Genomic DNA, 22,370 nt, shown 5'->3' with positions numbered 1-22,370 from the left:
TTGAAAACAGCTTAAAAATTTCTGTAGATAACACCACAAATAATCCACACAATACTTCAACAAGCATTTATTAAACGCCTACTATGTGCTCAGCACTATACTAGGCACTTGGGGGTGCAGAGATACAAATGTAAAAGTTATTATTCCTGCCCTCAAGGAGCTTACAATTTAATTTTGGAAATAAATACAAATATGAAACTATAACACAGAGTGCTAGAAAATAATTACAAAGCAACATATAAGTACATGGACCACAGTATAAACTCAAAAGATAAGTGCTGAGGCAGCACAGAATGAGGGAGGTCACCACATAAGGTGATGTCAATCAGGGAGAGCTAACTCAGAAGATATAAAGATAAGCTTTGAAGGGAGTGATGAACATGAGCTGGGACCAAAGAGTAATCTAAGCAAAAAGAATAGCATGAGAAAGGCACAGAGGCAAGAGCTTGTAAGACATCAGTAGAAGGCTGTAGGAAGTTTGAATCTGTTGAATCAAGGTGAATATGCTAGAGTAATGAAGGCTGATGAATATTAAGCATAGAGGTAATGGAGAATTTGGAACACCACTGCTCCACAGGAATTATCTACTGGGTGTTACTTAGTGAAAATGAAATTTTACAATAGAGATATTGTAAAAAACAGGTGTTTGAGGAGGATTGCCTTGGAAAAATTATCTACTGGGTGTTACTTAGTGAAAATGAAAATTTTACAATACAGATATTGTAAAAATGGAGTTTGAAGAGGACCACCTTGGAAACTTTATACAAGATGGGGATCCTGGGAGCAAGGAAATTGGAAAAAAAAGAATTACAGAAACCTGGGCCTCAGATCTATAAGAAAGGCTATAATGGGATGTGAGAAATGGGAGATCAAGCCTCAAGGAGAAAACTGATTAAAAACTAGACTGACAGCAAGTTTTTGGACATGGAGAATGGAGAGCAGAAAAAGATAACTCCAAGGCTGGGGTAAAAATATGAAAGGTGGTGACACTTTTCAGGGCAAAGGAATTAGGCAATGAGGCCTGTTTAAAAAGAAAACAGGAGTTGGCGATATATGGTGATGAATCCTGTTTTCAAATATCAAGTTGTACAGGTACCTGTGGAAAATTCCAAAAGTCACAAACTGACCCACAGGGTGGGAAAAATGAAGTCATTCGAATACAAATAGTAGGTATAAACAATCAAAATGGATAAACAGGAGTACAGAAAATAAAGTGAATAAAAGATAGACAGGGAGATTATTCTCAGCGGAGAAGAGAAGGGGGAGTGGGTGGAAAGATCAGTCAAAAAAAGAAAGCCAGATATTAGAGAAAAAGGTTCCCACCAAAGGAAGGAGAATTCAACAATATAAAATATAAATTAGATCAAAAAGGACATTTAAAAAAAAAAAAAAAAAGGCCTTACTATTTGTCCACTGGTGAGTCTACGAACATTTCACTGCAATGCTAAGTATGAAAGCCAGCAAGAAGAAGTTTTAAAAACAGATTAAAGAAAAAGGGGGGGTTGAAAAGCGGAAGACATGTTTGAAAAACCATGAACAACAGAGGAGAAATAGAATGGTAGTTAGAAATGGGCAATGAGGTTGAAAGCATTTCACGTTTTATGCTGCAGATGAACTTACTATTGTTATCCTAACTGACCATCTGCCTGGCCTGGTACATGGATATTTCATTTCCCTCCACAATTCTACTTTCCCTTTGGCAGTTTAGAGAAAAATTATATTTGAATTTATTATTGCTTTATCCTCCCAGTTACTCTGTTAAATATGTTTTGTTTGCACAATTTAGTTTTATGGTACTACAAAGCATCAGCACTTAAAAATGATATAACTATAACCCCAAAGGGCATTTTCAACCAATTTACCAGTAATTCTAATGTATTTGCACTCTACTGCATATTCTCTTCCCCAGTACCTCTCATGACAAGGGCTACATATTTTTAAACAGCTGACTAGATTACCATGTACATTATACACAGCATAGCACAGTAGTCAGAAGCACAGGCTCTAGTCTAGAATCAAACTGTGTGGGTCAGAATCAGTTTTATCACATACTGGCTGTGTGATATTGGTCAACTCACTCAACTCTCTAAGCCTCCGTTTCCTCATCTATAAAATGGGGGATAAAATAATACCTACTGATATGGTTTGGCTGTGTCCCCATTCAAATCTCATCTTGCATTGTAGCTCCCACAATTCCCATGTGTCGTGGGTGGGACCAAGTGGGAGATAATTGAATCATGGGGGCAGAACTTTCCTGTGCTATTCTTGTGATAGTAAGTCTCATGAGATCACACTGTTTTATAATGAGGAGTTCCCCTGCACAAGTTCTCTCTTTGCCTGCTGCCATCTATGTATAAGACATGATTTGCTCCTCCTTGCCTTCCACCATGAGTGTGAGGCATCCCCAGCCATGCAACTGTGAGTCCATTAAACCTCTTTCCTTTATAAATTACCCAGTCTCAGGTATGTCTCTTTATTAGCAGCATGAGAACAGACTAATACACTTATTATGAGCCTGAGAAAGGCATAACAGGGTTGGGCACACAGTAAGTGCTCAATAAATGTCGGTTATTATTATCTGGAGACTCAGAACCAACAGTAAAGTTAACTGCTCTGTTTGGGAATCAACCACCATATTCTAGCACTGCACCTTGCTCCACGGAGAAAATCTTTGAAACCTAACATGCCTCTCCCAGGGCTATGTTGGATGGCATTAGAGTTATGAAAGAACCACCTTATCATGTCAGTTCCTAAAATGAGAAGCTTAGGATGGGAGGAAAAAGTACTGATGAATAGTTCATTTCAGGTAACATAAAGATAGAATCTATAGGATAAAGGAGCTTAATGAATGCCATTCACAGTTAAGAGCTCAAAATAACACACAGCCTGGTCAATAATATTCTATGCTAAGAGTGTGAACTTGAGACAAAGAATGATTTATAATGATGTCCTCAAAGAATCCACAGCCTTTTTCTATTGTCTTATACCGTTTGGCTAATTCTATATATGTGCTGTATCAGCTTTGATAATTCTTTTAAGACACAGTCTTTTCTCACACCGAATATAACACTAATTTTTCTAGTCATTATTTTCTCCGAATTTATGCCAGATGCTTAGTGATTCTGAGATTTAAGTAATCTGGCTACACATTACTCTGAATACTGACACATAAAGAGACTTTAGCTAGTACATATGTACACATTTCAATATGTTGCTCTGGTCTATGGCCATACCACCCTGAATGCACCCAATCTTGTTACTATGTTGCTTTGCTAAAAGGGCTTTTTATTGGAATAGAAGTGTTCTTCTAAAGTGTACGGCAGGTGTGTGTGTGTATACATACACATGTGTACACACACATGTATTTTCCCTCTGACAATGCACCTATCATATGTAATACCTGCATACAAGGTAGTACTGGCCCCAGGAAGAATCAGTATCTTACAGAGGGTAAGGCACAACTGAAACAGAGAGCGAAGATCTAGATATGACCAGATTTAGTTGTTTCTGGTTTCTTAAAATTTCAAATACAAAGAAATTAGGAATGGTAACTTATAAATCAAAAAAAGAAACAAGAGAAGGGAGAATAAAATAAAGGATAATGAAAAGGACTGTTGGAAACCAATTTGACAAGTGATGGGTGCCTTCATTCACCAATAGCTCAATGAAATTGATGTAGATAATTCTGATGTTGTTAGTAGTCAAAGTGGGCCATAGGGAGGCAGAGAAGGAATGTTATAGGGAAAGAATTTATGATCCAAAAGGTGGTCCTCTATGAGATAAGATTTTGATTGCTATTTTTGACCCATCAATCATAAAATAATATGATTAAGTGTTATTTCTTTTCAAGATAGTCACAGGGTGAAATTATGAAGCTTTCATCAGAACCTATTTTTTTTTCTGAATAGGCTTAATGTAATCAATTTTAAGTTTGAAGGTTAATTTTGGAAAGCCCAAAATTAACTCCAACTCTGGTAAATAAGTGGCTACTCAAATGGTAAAACTAAAGTGTAAGAGTAATAGAGGGTTTTCTCATATGGGTTATTAAATGGGAATTCTAAGAATGTTCCAAATATTTGGAAGAATACAGTAGTACTATTGGAATAACAGTACTTGGGAATAACAAGTGACAACCCACATTGGATGCGTAAGTTCTGGCATGTTACTTTAAACCAGTCTCATTACTTTATATAGTATTCCTTGGTATAATGAAAGCCTCAAAGATGAAATATAGTGCCTGGTGATACCGAGTTTAATAGTACATCTCTGTTGGTAGATTACAGACATGGATTACAGATCAAGTGCACCAGAGTTCAAAAGAATGAAAAACTGTGAGGTAAGATATTAGATTACCACTGTGGATATTAAAGTCATATAAACTAATGGCAAGAAACAGATGGAGAATAACGAGTGAGGTGCTAAGGCCATCTAAAGAGGTGGGTGCAAGGTAGTGATAGGAGTGACAGACCATCTAGTCAGGGAATTTGCACAGGCTGATAAGAACCTGAGAAAGCAGTACTGTAATGGGCCAAAAAGGATGAGTATACATTCTTTGTAAGGTTTTTATCTTCCTAAAGCATCTTTGTCTCCTTCTCCTACCTGATGCCATAACTAGCATAGTGCAAACTATTTGTACCACAGTGTACAGTGGGGAGGTAGAAGGAGAGTCAGAAGTCAGCAAAATGTATAACTATCCAAGATCAAGAGCAGCTGGGCTGAGTCTCCACTCACCTCTTTCTCTGTATTACTCCCATAACCATCACTATATGTGTCCACTTCCTTTGCTGATACAGGTACTGGGACTGGGGGTGGTGAAGGATATATATAGATGCTTAATGACTCAATGGAGTCAGTGAAGGTGATACATGAAGAAAAATGCTGGAGTGCTGTTAAAAATATAGCATTCTGAGTTTGTATGGGAATACAAATTTCCACTGACTAGAAGGAATATTAGAATAAAAAAATGCACACTTAAGCATAAATAAACATTAAGTGTCTGTAAAATTTTCCTAGAAAGCTACATACAAATATAAGTTTCACACAGAAGCTACTTGTGACTCTAAAGCAGCTTCTTAGATCAGATTAGGAATACAAGGGCACCTTCAAGGGAATAAATGGGAGAGAGGGATCACAGGAGATAGGAAGAAGCAGAGGAACTAGGAGTAGCAGCCTCTCTCAAATCTATAGCTACTCACCTAAAAGACAAACTTAAGTGCCTCAAGCCACGACAAGCAACTTGCTCTAATGCTATTTTAAATTTCTAAAGGATACATTTGTCAGGAGCTCCATCAGATACTTTCAAAGACAGTCAAGCTAATCAAACCCCAAGGCACTGGGCCCAAATTACTGAAGAGCTATCCTAATTTTGCCACCACTATAGATTCTGACACTAAAGTTGTGATGACCTTTCTGCCTTTTAGTACACTGAAAGACCTCTCACTGATGTGTGGTTTCTCTAATGCTGAATAATGCTCAAATTGTAACTGAAGTTGTTCCTAAACTAGCCTATGGATTCAGATTTTTCACCACTGTGGATTCTCTGATGTCGAATGAGACTCGACCTCTGAATAAAGGCTTTCCCACACTCATTACATTGGTAGGGCTTCTCCCCTGTGTGAATTCTCAGGTGTTGAATGAGACCAGTGTTCCCATTGAAAGCTTTCCCACATTCTTTACATTTATAGGGTCTTTCTCCAGTGTGGATTCTCTGATGTTCAATAAGGCCTGACTTCTGACTGAAGGCCCTCCCACACTCATTGCATTTGTAGGGTTTCTCCCCAGTGTGGCTCCTCTGATGACCAATAAGATGTGAGCTCCGCCTGAAGGTTTTCCCACACTCATCACACTCATAGGGCTTCTCCCCCGTGTGGATTCTCTGATGTCCAATGAGGTGTGAGCTATGACTGAAAGCTTTCCCACACTCATTACATTCATAGGGTCTCTCCCCACTGTGGATTCTCTGGTGCAGAATAAGGCCCGCACTCTGACTGAAAGCCTTCCCACACTGATTGCACTGATATGGCTTCTCCCCAGTGTGGATTCTCTGGTGCAGAATCAGGCCTGTGTTCTGACTGAAGGCTTTACCACACTCCTTACAGTGATAGCGTTTTACTTTGTTGTGGATATCCTGATGTGAAAGAAGGGCTGACCTGTAACTGAAGGCTTTACCACACACATTACACTGATAGGGTTTCTCCCCAGTGTGGATTCTCCAGTGGCGAACAAGGCCTGAGCTCTGAGCAAAGCTTTTCCCACATTCATCACATTTATGTCGTCTCTCTTGTGTGGGATTTCCCCGCTGCCTCTCTAATCTGCCCAGAAGGTCTCGGGCTTCTCCATGCTCAAGACCCCTGATAATATCCCCGTTGCATTTTGCAGCTGTCTCTCCATGTGGTTGGATTCCAGTAGATATTACCTGTTTTGATGCTAATTCCCTGTTCTCATTCCTGGTCTCACCACCTGAATAAAAATGCAATAAATAAACATTAAGCCAATGTCACATCCTATTCTTTATGGTAGGAGAAAGGAACTGAAGATAGGGGAAAAGGAAAGTACACATGAACAGCTATAAGTAAACACAAAACTTCTGTCTCCAAAACAGCTTCTTAATAGTGACCTTGCTTAATATGAGCTAGTCAACTGGGAAAGAGGTACCATTAAAAAAAAAAAGGTAACTGGAAGGGGAACTAAAGTCAGGAAAGGATCAACTGAGGTAAGATGAAAGCTGGGGAGTGAGAGGAATATGAAACTACTAAAAAAACTAATGAGCAGGACAGAAATGGGAAAACACCCCAAACAGTCATCAAAAGGGAGGAGATACAATTAATTTATGTGAGAAAAATCTATGTAGGAATCCCATGACAACTTGGAGAAGAAATGTATGAACTCAGACAGCACCTGTGAGATGTCAATTTCCAACTGGCAAACACGCCAGTACCCTAGTACAAAATATAAGGAAGTTCTGGACAGGAGAACAGAAGTTTCATGTAAGATTTCAAGAAGTCTAAACATTATATCCCTCCGTTGGATCCTGAGCTTAAACTCAACTATGTCTTTCAGAAAGGCTGTAGCTACTATACACATAAACAACAAACAAACAAAAAATCTAAAATGACAATAATAACCACAGTTCTCTTACCCAGGGAGAACACGTTTCTGAAATTTTCTGGCCTGTTATCTCTACTCAGATCCTTCTGTGATGGATCAAGAAGCCACTCCTCTCGAATAAGGGACACGGCCATGTCTTCAATCTTCTCCAAAGTCTGAAACAAAACAAGATACCCATTTGGGGACTGTGATTCTTTCACAGCTCAAACCTAGAGCTTGGGAGATCCACCAGTATTGGGAGAAGATTACAACTTGGAAATGTACTATGTAAAGGGATATGAATAGCCAGGAAGAAGAGGAAAATGCATGAGATCAATTGGGGGAAATTTAGGATCGATCTGTCCCTAGGCAAAAGAATTTTTGGGACAAGTTTTTGGGTAGGTACTGCTACAAACTAGACAGTCTAGATATAGGGCAGATGCCACAAACACTGACAAGCGCAGCTATGGGGTTTCAGTGAGAAGGAGCACAACTCACCTGGAACCCTGCTGTGAGAAGTGTAGCTGTCATTTCCTGGTCTCCAGAACTTCCTTTCTGGGAAGGAGTAGGACTCTGGGAAGTAGACATGGCTGAGAGGAGAAAGGAGCTATGAATGAGACCAGTCCTGTCCTGTGGTTGTGGGAGTCGGCAGTCACCAATTCCAAATTATTTGTATTTCAGCAGATATACATGTATGCCAAAGATTTTGCACATGAAGTGCTGATATCTTGGATTCTGGGCCCATATCTATGGTTGCCCCACAAAACATATGCACCTCAATGTCCCTGAAGTCAGACTGAAGTTACATTCAAAAATAGAAAGTATACTGGTTTCCTAACAGGAATCACTTTTCAATTTCTTCTCTACCATCAAAACTACTTCTATCTTTGTGCTTGTACACAGTATTTCCTTAGGTCCTGTTCTCTTGGCAAACCAAGTATCAGAATCAATCAATCTCTATTAATTCATTATCTTTCTGAAATGTCTACTATGGCTTCCAGTATTTGCTTTCTATAGATATCAAACAACTTACTATTAAAATATAGATTACTGTATCTCAGGCAACAAGCTTTAGGACTTTAGACAAGAATTATTAAGAGTGTTTTAATGCCTCTTTAGAAATATTAAAAAGTCATATTTATAAACTAAATCGCATAAATGAAAAAATATGAAATGCAGGGGAAGATGAGATTGGAACATCTCATTCTGCAATAAAGTAAAAAAAATACTCAAAAAACGATGGGAAAATGTCAAGAGGATACAAGAGCCAGACTGAAGGGGCCTTCTGTGGCCAAATCTGAAATGATTTAGCAAAATAAAGACAGTGGCCGAGCACAGTGGCTCATGCCTGTAATCCCAGCACTTTGGGAGGCTGAAGTGGGCAGATCGCTTGAGGCTAGGAATTCAAGACCAGCCTGGCCAATATAGTGAAACCTCGTCTCTACAAAAATTAGCCAGGCATGGTGGCATGTGCCTGTAATCCCAGCTACTGGGGAGGCTGAGGCATAAGAATCGCTGGAACCCAGGAGGCAGAGGGTCCAGTGAGCTGAGATCACTGTGATCACAGTGAGCCACTGCACTCCATCCTGGATGACAGTGAGACTCTGTCTCAAAGACAAAACAAAAACAAAATAAAGACAGTAACAGAATATTTATGGAATAAATAGGAATTTATGAGTCCATATTGACAAAGAAAAAATAATAAAATTGGGACAAGGGAACACTCTCCTTTACAATAAAGAAATGTAGAAGAAATGACAGAGTTAGAAAACCACTACTTCATAACTATTTCAGTAATCACTAAGTTAAGAAGCACCAATGAACACTAAAACTAGTGTTTTAACAAGAAAAGTTTAATGAGGACTAAGATATTTAAATACACTCAAGAGTATCTTCCACAAATTATTTATTACTTATTAGTTACAAATTACTTATTAGTTACAAAGGGAAAAATAGTAACTATACAAGAATAACTTTAACCAAGTCATCAAAGATAACACCACCAATAATAGGACAAATTCCTGTTGTACCCTTAAGAAGGAGTACAACATCTCTTGTTAAGATTTAGGTCCTGTATCCTTGGCAGGGTGAGGTGTTCCTGCCAAGTATATATGACCTCAATGTAAACATGATCAAACATCATGCAAATCCAAATTGCAGCCATTCTACAAAATAACACACCTGTACTGTTCAAGAAAAAGAAAGGTTGAGGAACTGTTCCAAATTAAAGGAGACTAAAAAGCCATGACAATTAACCGCAAAGTGTGAATCCGGACTAGACTCTGAACCAGAAAGGACATAATTGGGGCAACTGGTAAAATATGAACTGTGGCCTAGGTTGGTATTGTAGCAATACTACATTTCTTAATTGTGATAAATTTAGGAATGTATTTATTTAAGTTACCTAAGAAATGCTCTTGTCTGAGGAAATACATACTGAGTATTTCCAAATGAAGTGGCATGACACTATCAGCATAACCCCAAAAACACCTGTGTTGTAAATGTACTGGGGTAACAGAAATATGCAACTACATAAAAAATAGCCAAATTATTTAATTTGTCCATGAGTTTACCACTAGAATGAATAATCTATATTTAAAGCCTAAACATTTAAACACAGACATTGGGACTGGTCTGTAAACAGGATTTTAGTTCCTGGGTCTTCAGGAACGAGATAGGTATCCCAAATGGACTTTTTTTTTTTTTTTTTTTTTTTTTTTTTGAGATGGAGTGTCGCTCTGTTGCCCAGGCTGGAATGCAGTGGCGTGATCTTGGCTCACTGCAAGCTCTGCCTCCCGGGTTCATGCCATTCTCTTGCCTCAGCCTCCTGAGTAGCTGAGACTACAGGTGCCCGCTAATTTTTTGTATTTTTTTTTTTTTTAATAGAGATGGGGTTTCACCATGTTAGCCAGGATGGTCTCGATCTCCTGACCTCGTGATCCGCCCACCTCGGCCTCCCAAAATGCTGGGATTACAGGCGTGAGCCACCACACCGGCCCCAAATGGACTTTTATTTCTACTTCCCCTCCTTATTATCAATGAAATCTGGCTACTCACCTCTCTCTTGTGACCCTTGGGGCACTGGAGATTTATGCTGGGTTGCTTCAGATTGGAGCTGAGTATTTGGAGGCTCTGGTGCAGATTCTGAATGTACTACCTCCTCCCAGAGTACCCTATGTCCATGTACACGAGCTGAGACCTGGAAACAACAAACAGTTGGATAATAAGAAATTCCTTTGCGAAATGTAATGAACAATGAAAAAGGACCAAGAACACATCTATAGGGATACATACTTGGGGAAGGAAGCAGCGGACTCTCCCTTACTCCTTAGGGACAGTAAGGAACACCAATATGTAGATGAGCACAGAAAGAAAGGCATCATTTTTGCTTAGTACTAAAGGAAAATATTTCTGCGGATGCCTTCCCTGCTACACAGAACACCAATATTTTGTGCTCCTAAGGCAGAAGAAGGAGGAAAATAACAAAGCAGTGCTATGCAGCAGAAAAATCTTTTAATAAGGAACTAGAAAGCCTGATTTCTGGTCTCAAATTTACCTTTAATTATTTGGGTGTCCCTGAAAAAGTAACTTAAGCTTCCTATGCATTAAGTTCCCATCTGGCAAATAAGAACAACACAGTTGTAGGGACATTATGACAAAAAAAAAAAAGGATTTATATCCTTTACAAACATAAAAAGAACTCTACAAGTACGAGTCATAACTACACTAAAACTATTTTCATCCTTATCCAACAGAAACTGATGCTAAGCATCTGCTCTCCCACTGTGATGCCTATGTCCCTCTACCAAGCTTCCAGGACTCCCACAGTCACAGCATGCACACCTCCTTCTACTTACTGGTCGTCCTAGTATATCAATCTGCCTTTCCAAATCCTCTAATAGGGTCACCACCTCCTCTCCGTTCTCTAGCTGATGTTCCTTAACCAGAGTCTGGAGCTCCTCAGGTAGGATGGTCAAGAACTGCTCCAGCACCAGCAGCTCCAGGATCTGCTCCTTGGTGTTCAAATCTGGCCTCAGCCACTGATGGCAAAGTGCCCGTAGTTGGATCAGAGCTTCTCGGGGTCCTAGTGTCTCCTGGTAGCATAACCGCCTGAAGCGCAGGCGGAACAGTTCTTGGCCAGGAGGATTATTCTCATGCAGACTAGATTCCTGGTCCCAACCATGATCCTCCTCTACCTTGACGATTACAAGATCCTCTTCAGGAGTCTGGTCTGGTGGGGATGGGGCTGACGGCTTTCTTGATTCTTCAGCCATTAGAGCCTGAAAAGTTCAGTAGGTTCGTTTCCACTATCTTCTTTATCTTCTTAAGAGAAGACTCTTCTGAGGGCCTCTTTCTAAGGGTACTTCTTCATGAAGAAAATATGATAGTGTTAAGGCAAGTCAAAAGTCACTGTAACTTACTATGGTATCTTAACAAGTTCCTTATCATGACACGGACTTCACGGTTCAGCCAACTAAATGATCCTCCCCACTGTTCCAGAAATAACTTCTTACTTCCCTAACTTTCTGCCATGCCAGTCACGCCAAACCCATCCATAGAAAAACCCCTTCCTTCTGCTTTCATCACCATGTTTGGGGATGTGGAACATGGCTAAGCAAAGTTAGGAAACTATGTAGACTGGGTCTAGTTGAAATTCTGTGTTCAATCTCAGCTAGCCTTCAGGGCTGCTCATTTAACCCCTTTTAGCCTTTGTTACACCAGCTGTACTAACCTGGTTCTACACACTTCAGCTCTCAACCTTTCCCTTACTTGTAACAGATGAGACTAATTTCCATATAATCTAATTCAAGGTATTGTCAAAAACTTTCCTAACACTTTGCTCTTCTCCACCCAACATTCCTTATCCTACCTGTGCTCCCCATCTTTCCTCCTATCTCAAGGTTAATTTCCTCTACTATGGATGTGACCTCCAACTCAAAAACTCTCTATGGAGCACTCCAAGGAACCAGGATGCCCTATTGACACCTACAATCCAAAAGTCTACTCCTACACTCAAAAGGCTACATACCATATGATTTTATTGATGTGAGATTCTGGAGTGGGAATCTCACATAAAATCATATAGTATGTAGCCTTTTGAGTCTGGCATCTTTTACATAGCATAATACATTTGTTTTTAATCAATGATGCATCAGCAGTTTGTTCCTTACGTGGACGAATGTTTAAATGTTTATCCACTTCCCAGTTGAGCAATATCTGAGTTGTTTTGTTATCACTGAATAAAGCCACTATGAACATCTGCATGAGTTCTGGTGTGAGTGTAGTTTTCATTTTATTTGGGCAAATATTCAGAGGTAAACTTGCTGTGTCATAAAACACATATATGTATAACTTTATAAGAAACTGCGAAACTGTTTTCCAAAGCACTTTGCATTCCACTACCTGTATATGAGAGCTGCAGTTGCTCACCAATTTGACCAGCACTTGATATTGTTTTTGTTTTTAATTTTAGATATTCTAATAGGTGTATGTGTGGTGGCAAATCATTATGGTTTTAACATCTCGTATGATTTTAGTATGCATTTCTCTACCAATAATGTTGAGCATCTTTTTCTATGCTTACTTAACATCTGTATATCTTCTTTAGTGAAGTATTTGTTCAAAACTTTTACCTATTTTTTAATTTAGTTATTTTAAAATTAGGTTTTAAGCGTTCCTTATATACTCTGGACACAAGTCCTTTATGAGATATGTAATTTGCAAGTATTCACTCTTTTTCATTCTTTTCACAAGGTCTTTTGAAGAAAAAAAGTTCATTTTTTTTTAGTGACTGTGCTTTTTGTGTCATATCTAAGAAATCTTTGCTTAATCCAAGGTCACAAATATTTTCTCCTTTTTTTTACTAAAAGTTTTATAATTTTAGGTTTCACATTTAGGCCTATGATCCATTTTGAGTTAATTTTTGTATAAAATTTGAGGTATAGATGGAGGTTCATTTTAAGGATTCTCCTTTACGTACTCAACTGTCTTTTTGTATTTGTCAAATATCAGCTCACTATATGTATGTATATATAAGGGTCTATTTCTGGAATCTCTATTTTGTTATTTGACCATCTATTCTTTCACCAATACAGAATAGTCTTGATTGTGTGACTTTTAAAATCTTGAAACCAAGTAGGTGTGAGTCTTGCAACTTTGTTGTTCATTTTCAAAATTATTTTCACTTTTCTAGTTCTGTTGTCATTTGATACACATTTTAGAATCAGTGTATTAATTTCTACAAAAATTCTTGAATTGGATTTGTACTGAATCCATAGCTCACTTTAGGGACAATTGATATCTCAACAATACTGAGTTTTCCATTCCATGAATACAATATGTCACTCTGTTGAAGTCTTCTTTGACTTCTTTCATCAGTACTGACACTACCTTCTTAAAGGACAAAATAAAATACTGTTGCCTTTAAAATCCTTTCCTGGTGTCTCCAATTCTAAATTATTTTCCTCTCATTCTATACCTCTGTTATTTAAATGTGTATTGTTTTAATGTGACTTTCCCCATAACTGTATATTTATTAGTTCTAAAGGAATTCTGACTTCGTAACTTAATTGTATTTTCCCCAGAGGCAAAGGTCCATATCTTTATCTTATTGATAGACTCGAAGAACATTAGCTGTATTTACAATAGCAAACACAGAACATGTTTATATTTCTTGTAAGAGTGAGGTTTAAAAACAAGACCTGACGTCCAAAAAAAGTTCAATTTCATGATCTTATTTCTTTGTGAAATATGTCTATGGTTTCCATCTTTGGTATAGACATCATCTTTTGCCTAGAATTGCAATGGTAACTTTGGTTATGCTTTTTTCCCATTCATGTTCTACAGTATTGCCTACCGTGGGTTGAAATGTGTCCCCCAAAAAGATATGTTGATTTCCTAACCTCTAGTACCTGTTGATGTGACCTTATTTGGAAACAGGGGCTTTGCAGATGTAATCAAGTTAAGATGAAGTTATACTGGAATGGAAGCCAATACAACTGGCACACTTTTAAAAGGAGAAAAGACACAGAGAGACTCTCAGAAAGGAGAAGGTCATGTGAAGACACAGACACACAGATGAATGACAGCTAAGTGACTACAGAAGCAGAGATGGAGTTATACAGCGCAAGCCAAAGCTTGTCAATGACAAGAAGCTAGAAGAGCATGGCTCTGGCGACACCCTGATTTTGGACATCTAGCCTCCCTAACTATAAGACAGTAAGTGTCTATTGTATTAAACTACCAGGTTTATGATACTTTTTTTTTTTTTTACAGTAGCCCTATACTGCCAGAGAGATTTTTTAAAAATATGTAGTATGACTCACTTTCTGAAAATATTTCAATAGGAACCAAATTATTTAGCATGGTATGCAAGGCCCTTTATGAATGTAAACCTGGCTGGCTTTATCTACTTTAAACTCACATAAAGCCTTTTTGGGCTGTGGCTTTCTCATACTTCCATTCTACTACAGAGTTCTTTACTCTAGCTCAGTGGTTCAAAACTGATGGCAATATTGTCCTTACCCCCATCCCAGGGACCTTTGGTAATATCTGTAAATATTTTTGTTGTCACAACTTGGGGGGAAGGGGTGCTACTATTATCTCATACATAGAGGCCAGGGATCCTACAACGCTCAACACAGCCCCCACCACAAAGAATTATTTGGCCCAAAGTGTCAACGCCAAGGTTGATAAATCTTGGTCTAGCTAAAACCATTCAACTTTTTGTTTTTTTTTTTTTGAGACAGAGTCTCACTCTGTCGCCCAGCCTGGAGTGCAGTGGCACAATCTCGGCTCGCTGCAAGCTCTGCCTCCCGCGTTCACGCCATTCTCCTGCCTCAGCCTCCCAAGTAGTTGGGACTACAGGCTCCTGCCACCACGCCTGGATAATTTTTTTGTATTTTTAGTAGAGATGGGGTTTCACCGTGTTAGCCAGATGGTCTTGATCTCCTGACCTCGTGATCCGCCCACCTCAGCCTCCCAAAGTGCTGGGATTACAGGTGTGAGCCACTGTGCCCGGCCTAAAACCATTCAACTCTTAACTATAATTTATCTATTAATTATAGATAAATTTTATAGATAAATTATAAATTTATCTATAAAAAAATTATAGATAAATTATAGATAAATTATAGAAGAACTTTTTCATGAGTTCTTCTCTGTCATCCCCCTGCCATTTGTCATTCCTACCAAAGCATTTTTTACATGGTCCAAATTTAGGACTTATCACATTGTGAGAATGGGTCATAGCCTTACTGCAAATGTTTATTGACAGAGGTGATCATTATCTTTGTATTTCAGGAAACACTGTAGAGAATGAAGAAGAATGTAAGTAAAGGTAGCATACCCAAAACCAGTTGTCATAAGATGCTAACATCAAGATAAAACCAGAGACCTATAGTCCACAAAGAAGAGACAGGTACTTAGGAAAAAAATCAGATTACTGTACATATAGTTCCCCATACGGATCATCAAGGCAGCGCTTATCTTTCTAGTTTTTGGAGTTGCGGCGGGGGGTGGGGGTGGGGGTTGGTTTATAGACTCTTCAACCTAAAGAAAACACAGAACTTCTTTCCAGCAAAATGTCCACAGATACAAAATTGTACATTCAATTTTAGCAGGGTTCACAGACTCAAAGGCCATCTAAGAATGACAGAAAGGTTAAAAACAAACAAACAAACAAATCCTCCATAGAGAGTATGTACAGAAAAGGAAGCGAATTTGAAAATTATTTTTAAAGTTAGACAAGGCCAGGAACAACAGGGTGGAGAGTAAACTACAGATTAGAAGAACCAAGGAGCAAAAGATATGGTTAAATATATCAATTAACATCAGGGGTATAGTTCACTGATTACGATTTTACAGGAAAGTGGAGGAATTTGCTAGAATAGTGAGATTTGGGGGAAGAGAGAATTTGAGGAAGATGCTGAGATTTTTTTGAGAAAGGGTAATCAATTTGGTTTGAACAAATTACCTATTTGTTTTTGTTTGAATAAATTATCTATAATTTTAAGATAATTTATTTTAAAATGATCTTAGCTCATTTTAAAATAATTTAATTTTTCAAATCAAAACAAACTTAAATTTTCTTAAAATAGCTTCTTGTGGTTTAATGTTAAAAAACTTAAAGGTCATTACATGGGACATAAATTCTAACTGTTTAGAATGTGATGTTATATAGTGATAGTCTTACCATGTTTTCTTGTAAATTTCCTTAAAGCCGAAGTTCATTTTTAACTACTGAACAACTGGCCATCTATTACTGAACAATCCTCATCCATAATGGTTATAAAATATTTATTATTATTATCATTATTATTATTTAGGGACAGGGTCTCACTATGTTGCTCAGGCTTGAGTGCAGTGTCTAGTCACAGATGCAATCCCACTTCTTACCAGTACAGGAGGCTATAAAATATTTTAATGTGAAGTGTGCAGCATTCAAGAACTTTATATTGTTGATGTGGTATTAAAAAGTCTCAATAGTAATACTGATGAAAACCAGCTAATTACCAGGTTTGTTCATTTTTTATACCAAATCGGCCAACAGCTCTTGCCCATTGCCCATCTTGATTATTCTATTTAGTGGCTAATTTTCCATATTTTTAAGTCTCTTCCCTCTCTAATCAGCTAGTTTTTGAGAATTACAACCTATAAATAACTGAGTGCAAAATTACTCTACTATGTACTTTCCTCTCAGTTTTGTGCGTACATGTCTGTATTAAGTTGGTGAGCACTGTGTGGATACAGACTGATTTTTACAGTCTCCTTAAATAACACCTAGTCAAGTTTACATGAGTTTAATATGCCATCTTTAAAGCTTCCTCTGAATTTTAAATGCTGTAATCCTGTGAGATACCGAAGGCACAACTCAATTTTAACAGCATTATTTTTTCAATAGTTGTAGAAGGAATGTATTCTTCCTTCAGACTAAGTCTAATTTGAGAAATGTTTGGGAACTGAAAACAAAACAAAAAAGACATTTTCCGGGATTTAAAATCCAAGAAAAAGTAGGTGAAGCGAATACTATGCTTTGTTATCTCAAATTGCATTAGCTGAAAGTTTTAATTAACATCACATTTTACATTTAACCACAACAGAAATTCAAAACATGTATGTATTTGCTAAAACAATGACTGTTCGTAAATATACTCAACGGAACTAACAAAAAACAGAAATATGTTTTTAAAGGTGGTGGTGGCAGTCAAAGTAGCCTGACAAAAATTATTCATGACTAACCAGAGTTTTGGAAATGGGGACCTCCCAGAGTTCCTCGTTGGCTAACTTCAGTTTGCTTTAACGAATGAAATAGGCATTCTGATAACGCTGAATTCTGAATTACCTTGAAATTAAAACAAAACAAACTTTCGTACAATTATCTAGTCAACACACCACCAGTTTCTGAAAACACTAAAGAAAGCAGAGTAACAGCAAAAATGGGTATGCATGGAAAACTGGGGCTTCCAAAAGCAAAATATGTCTTTTTTTAAAAACTGAGAATTTTGTTGTGACCGAAACGCAAAATAGCGCTATCTGAAAACAATTCAGACTCTGGAAATAATTGGATAAAAAATAACATGGGGGGGGTCAGTTCCCCATTTTAAGACAAACACGATCGACTACAAAATCATACCACAAAACGATTATCTATGAAGAAAGCTTCATAAAAGGTTCCCTCGCAAAAAGTTCGAGGGCAATGCGTGGGGACGTACTCTGCCTGTACCAGCAACTAAGGCGTCGGAATCGGTCCGCGGCGACGACCACCGCACAGGCCCCTCTGCGGACCCCTCACGCCAGTCCTCAGCTGCGGCCTGGACCAGCCACAAAGCACCCACTTTTCTCCGACCCAGAGCCCGACCGTACTCACTGTGAGTTGCAGAGGCGCCCCGGCGGGGGGAAGGTACGCTGCAACGGATAAACACACCCGGAGAAAGGTCGGGAAGTAAAGGAGATGAAAACTGTACTCCAACCAGGGCCCTCCGGCCACTAACTTCCAAATCTGCGGAGGCACAACACCGTCCAGCACGCATCTTGCCCCAAAGGCACTTCCGGAAGCTCTCTAGGAGTCCTGGAGGTCTAAAAGCTCTATGGTCTGCCGACTGCGGGTACAGGAGTACCACGCCCCTCACCTGCTGTGTGCTGTGCCTCGGGTTCGTCTGCGTGCCTCAGGCTTCCCCGTCGCTGGGGCAGTGAACGTGCTGGGGAATAACGGACCTTGGTGTCCCCTCTGCCTTGTGTGCTCGTGCAGCTCCGCGCGTTCGCTGACAATAGTAACGGCCCCCTGGGGGTAGATATCCGACGTAGGGAGGCTAGAGCTGTGTAAGGAGGCTAGGAAAGTGTTGGAGGAGGGAGCACTTCATGGTTCCTTAGGATTCCAACTGGACTCGCGTTTGGCCCCGTTACATACCCTGTACTTTACTGTTCATAAATATATTCATAAATATATCCAATCCTCCCACATAGAGTACAAACTTCATGAGAAATTCCTGCTAATCACAGTTCATAGTTTTGTGAAATCCCTATGGCATGGCACTTAGGAATCGCATACTTTATTAAGTATTCAAAAAATCGTAATTAAATATATATTATTTTTGGATCTTTACATATTTCCCACTCTTTCCTATGTTAATGAATTTCAATTGCTTACAACATCTGCTTTGCTGCTTAGCTGTTTTAATGCTAAACCTATGATGTAAGCTTGGGGAGTAAACCCTAGTTTTAATACCACAAAATTTGGGGAACAAATCTATGTTCATTTTTTTTTTGTTAGTCTTTTTTTTTTGAGACGGGGCGCTATTGCAGAGTGTGTTGGTGTGATCATAGCTCACGGCAGCCTCAACCTTCTGGGCTCAAGCAATCGTCCCACCTAAGTCCCCCAAGTAGCTGGGACTACAGGTGTGCACCAACCTCAGCTTTAAAAAATTTTTTCTTGTAGAAACGGGGTGGGGGGGGGTCTCAGTATGTTGCCCAGGCTGGTTTCGAACTCCTGGGCTCAAGTGATCCTCCTGCCTCAGTCTCCCAAAGTCCTGGGATTACAGGCATGAGCCACCGCCCTGGCCCTATGTAATGAACAGACCTGTTGCATTACAGCTTTTTAACTTTTGAGACTAATAGGATTTCAGGGGTGGAGGTTGTGGCAAGAGTTAATTTTTGTTGTTTAGGTCTCATGTGTTTATTTCCTTCAGCGCCTTTCCCAACCACCTATTTATTGAGTTCTCAGGGCTCCTCCAATTTTCACCTTAATTTCCCTCTTTATCTGCTCCTGCTGGTAGCTACCACCACCGTTTCTATCCCTTCCCAATTACTAACTCCCCAAATTTTGTGTACTGACAAAGTTGTTTTGATTTAAGGGTTTTGTCATCTAATTATCACATGAAAACAAGTAAATAATAGTAAACACTAGGAAGCTACAGTGCTTCTGGACTCCTTCAAAGCACTTATTTTTGCTTTTTATTTCACAGCTGTTGCTTTCCACCTGGGATGGTAACTGGAAGTAACTGGTGACAGATTAGAACTCTACTTTGTTTCTTTTTTTACGTTTAAAAAATAACTTTTTTGGCTGAGCAAGGTGGCTCATGACTGTAATCCCAGCACTTTGGGAAGCTGCGGGAGGATCACCTGAGCTCAGGAGTTTGAGACCAGCCTGGCCAACATGGCAAAACCCCATCTTGGCAAAAAATACAAAAATTAGCCGGGCATGGTGGTGGGCTCCTGTAGTCACAGCTACTCCAGAGGCTGGGGCAGGAGAATCACATGAGCCTGTGAGGCAGAGGCTGCAGTGAGCTGAGATCCTGCCATTGCACTCCAGCCTGATCAGTGGAGCAAGACCCTGTCTCATCTTAAATAAACAAACAAATAATTTTTAAGTCTGAAGTTGTGCACATACGTAGTTGTACAAATTCAATGTGCACACAAGTATGACTGCACATACTATGTATAAAATTGTGTACACATAGGAAGTAAAATAGCATCATGCTATAGGCAGTTTTCTCAAACTGGACACACAGACACCGATTATAACAGATAAAATTGATAAATTTGACTTCAAAATTTTAAATTTAAATTCTCATCAGAATTTAAATCTTCTCAAAAAAAGCACCATTAAGAAAGTGAAGAAAAAGCTATACACTGGAAAATATTTGTAATACATCTATCTGACAAAGAACTATCCAGAATATATAAAGAACTCTCACAATTAAATGAATAAGATAATTCAACACAAATAGGCAAAATATTTGAACACTTTGTTTACAAAAGATAAAAGAATGGCCAGTATGCACACTAAAAAGTAATAATTATTCATCAGGGAAATGCAAAGTTAAAACCACAATGAATTACCACCACATATCCATTAGAATGGTTGATAATATCACCAATTTCTAAGTTATCCAGGTTTGAGAGGCTTCCTTAGCTTACTCAATGAAATATGGAGATAAAGGAGAAATTATCAGCACCAGATTTCTCCTTTGAAATGTTACTTTTCTCCATTAATGTAACCACCATCCTCAGTTCTAATTAATTCATACCTATGTGACTGCAACAGACTTGAGATAGTCTTCCTAACTATCCAAGACGTGGTCCTTAAATATCATTATCATTCTTCCAATCACTAACCCTGAGTGGTTCCTTATCTCTAAGTAAAATTTAAACTTCTCTGTTTGCCTTTTATTTTTTGTATTTTTAAAAATAAATGAAACATGATATATTATATCAAATTATTAAAAGCTGGTATCTCTACCCTCAAATGGTATTTACCTAGATTGTTGGGAGATAATTCTTTAATGGTCTCTCAAATTACTCCTAGTCTTATGGTAGATTTTTCTTTCAGGTTAGCTTTTCAAGGATATTTGTATCTCCTTTTAGAGCACAGTTGTTTCCTGACCAGGATAAAGATAATGGCTCATTCTGGGGCAAGGCTAAGCAAAGGATGGGCTTCCTAAGCTTGGCATTCCTCTGTTAGGTTGCAAACCCACTGTTCCATCCTAGCAGAGGAATGCCAAGCTTAGGCCACTCTGTGGGCTTTGGGAACATAAGCTTTGGGAACAAGGGAATATAAAGCTTATGTTGCCTGTGTTATTAAGTAATAAAGTCTTATGTCTCTGACGCAGGAGTCCAGTGTCTTCTGTTAGTATCCATAAAACTGTGGCAAGTTAAATTGTTAGCTTGCAAAGTAGGGTAAAAGTTTCACAATTTTCGACATGGGGTAATCACTGTTAAGTCTGGAGTGCATCCTTTTCCTGTACAAATACCCCACAAATTATATCTATATACACAAAATTTTTCAACAAAAATGGAATATATATTGTTCTGACACTCCTTTTGTCACTGATCATTTATCATTTTAACGGTTGAAAGGTATTCCTCAATAGCATATGTCATATGTAATTCTTCCCCGTTGATAGACATTGATAAACAAGTGTTTTCCTTTTTTTATACCACTAGCATCCAGTCTGCCTTTTATTGCCTTCCAGAATGACCTTCTCCCTATCCCATACCCCTGGTCACAATTCCCCTGTACCCCCAAGTCAAAGGACTTATCTCATTGCTCACTACTCAATCTAAACACTCGTCTATTATTCTAATAACCCCCTCTCAAGACTTTATTATTCGATTTTGCACTGATCTTATTCTGTCTTATATTACTTGCTATTGTTACATTTGCTGTCAATAGATTAAAGCTTCCATAGTTGAGGTGTGGGTTCTGAGATCTCCCTCCCAGTTCTAGTAAGTGGTAGCCCTTGAAATATGCAGATGTGCCATACATTTCTGACAGGAAAAGTGGTTTGCCTTTTTTTGTCAAGTAGCTAATCAATCTGATTCATCCTCTTCCTTCAATTCTAGTCTTATTCAATAATTCCTTCTCCTTAGGTAGGTCCTCATTCACCCAAGTACTTATCAAGCACCCACCATGTGACAGACGACAAGTGAGGAGAAAGTGCTGGGATGAGCACCTCTGTCATCCATCCATCTTTTGTATCCTTCTTGGTCTTTCCTTTACCCAAGTCCTGTACTTCACTCTTCTTCACCCGTGCTTCAGAAAAGCGGAAGTTGGTTAATTAATTCCATTTGTCTGACTTGGATGAGAGTTGACAGCAGACAAGGGGAAAGGCAGGGAAATGCCCTTAGACTGTTCTTACATGCACTCTCACACTTAATAGTCAAAGCCACCCTATGAAATAGGCACTACGTTATTAGCCTGACTTACATAAACGAGTAAACAGAGGCTTGAAGAAGTTAAAAAATAAATTGCCCTAAGTCCTCACTGGAGAGTGGTGGAGTCAGAA

The 22,370-nt window shown here is 38.8% G+C and overlaps 1 protein-coding gene across 4 annotated transcripts; it reads right to left on the bottom strand.

Annotated features, from left to right (window-relative positions):
• Positions 1-52: 52 nt before the first annotated feature.
• Positions 53-22,349, bottom strand: ZKSCAN8 (zinc finger with KRAB and SCAN domains 8). Of its 4 annotated transcripts, XM_050789358.1 has the most exons (7): positions 17,954-18,645; positions 17,326-17,428; positions 10,944-11,452; positions 10,144-10,285; positions 7,585-7,676; positions 7,139-7,262; positions 53-6,459 (listed from the first exon to the last, which is right to left on the bottom strand). In XM_050789358.1, exons 3-7 carry the CDS (start codon positions 11,358-11,360, stop codon positions 5,501-5,503), a joined length of 1,734 nt encoding a protein of 577 aa, XP_050645315.1. In that variant the 5' UTR covers positions 11,361-11,452; positions 17,326-17,428; positions 17,954-18,645; the 3' UTR covers positions 53-5,500. The 4 variants fall into 4 exon arrangements, with proteins under 4 accessions (XP_050645315.1, XP_050645317.1, XP_050645314.1 ...); XM_050789360.1 differs by lacking the exons at positions 17,326-17,428; positions 17,954-18,645 and adding an exon at positions 21,994-22,349; XM_050789357.1 differs by lacking the exon at positions 17,326-17,428.
• Positions 22,350-22,370: the final 21 nt, after the last annotated feature.

The sequence above is a fragment of the Macaca thibetana genome, chromosome 4 (genome assembly GCF_024542745.1).
Source record: "Macaca thibetana thibetana isolate TM-01 chromosome 4, ASM2454274v1, whole genome shotgun sequence".
Lineage (NCBI taxonomy): Eukaryota > Metazoa > Chordata > Mammalia > Primates > Cercopithecidae > Macaca > Macaca thibetana.
The sequence above is the reverse complement of the archived record's forward strand: the minus strand, read 5'-3'. Positions and strand labels throughout refer to the sequence as shown.

Bases quoted from the DNA above. Each gene is read 5' to 3' on its own strand.
- ZKSCAN8 (XM_050789360.1), bottom strand. From the start codon at position 11,360: ATGGCTGAAGAATCAAGAAAGCCGTCAGCCCCATCCCCACCAGACCAG. The intron at 10,286-10,943 runs GTAAGTAGAAGG...TGTTGTTTCCAG, and splicing joins TTGATATACTAGGACGACCA to GTCTCAGCTCGTGTACATGG. The intron at 7,677-10,143 runs GTGAGTAGCCAG...TTCTCCTCTCAG, and splicing joins CCAAGGGTCACAAGAGAGAG to CCATGTCTACTTCCCAGAGT.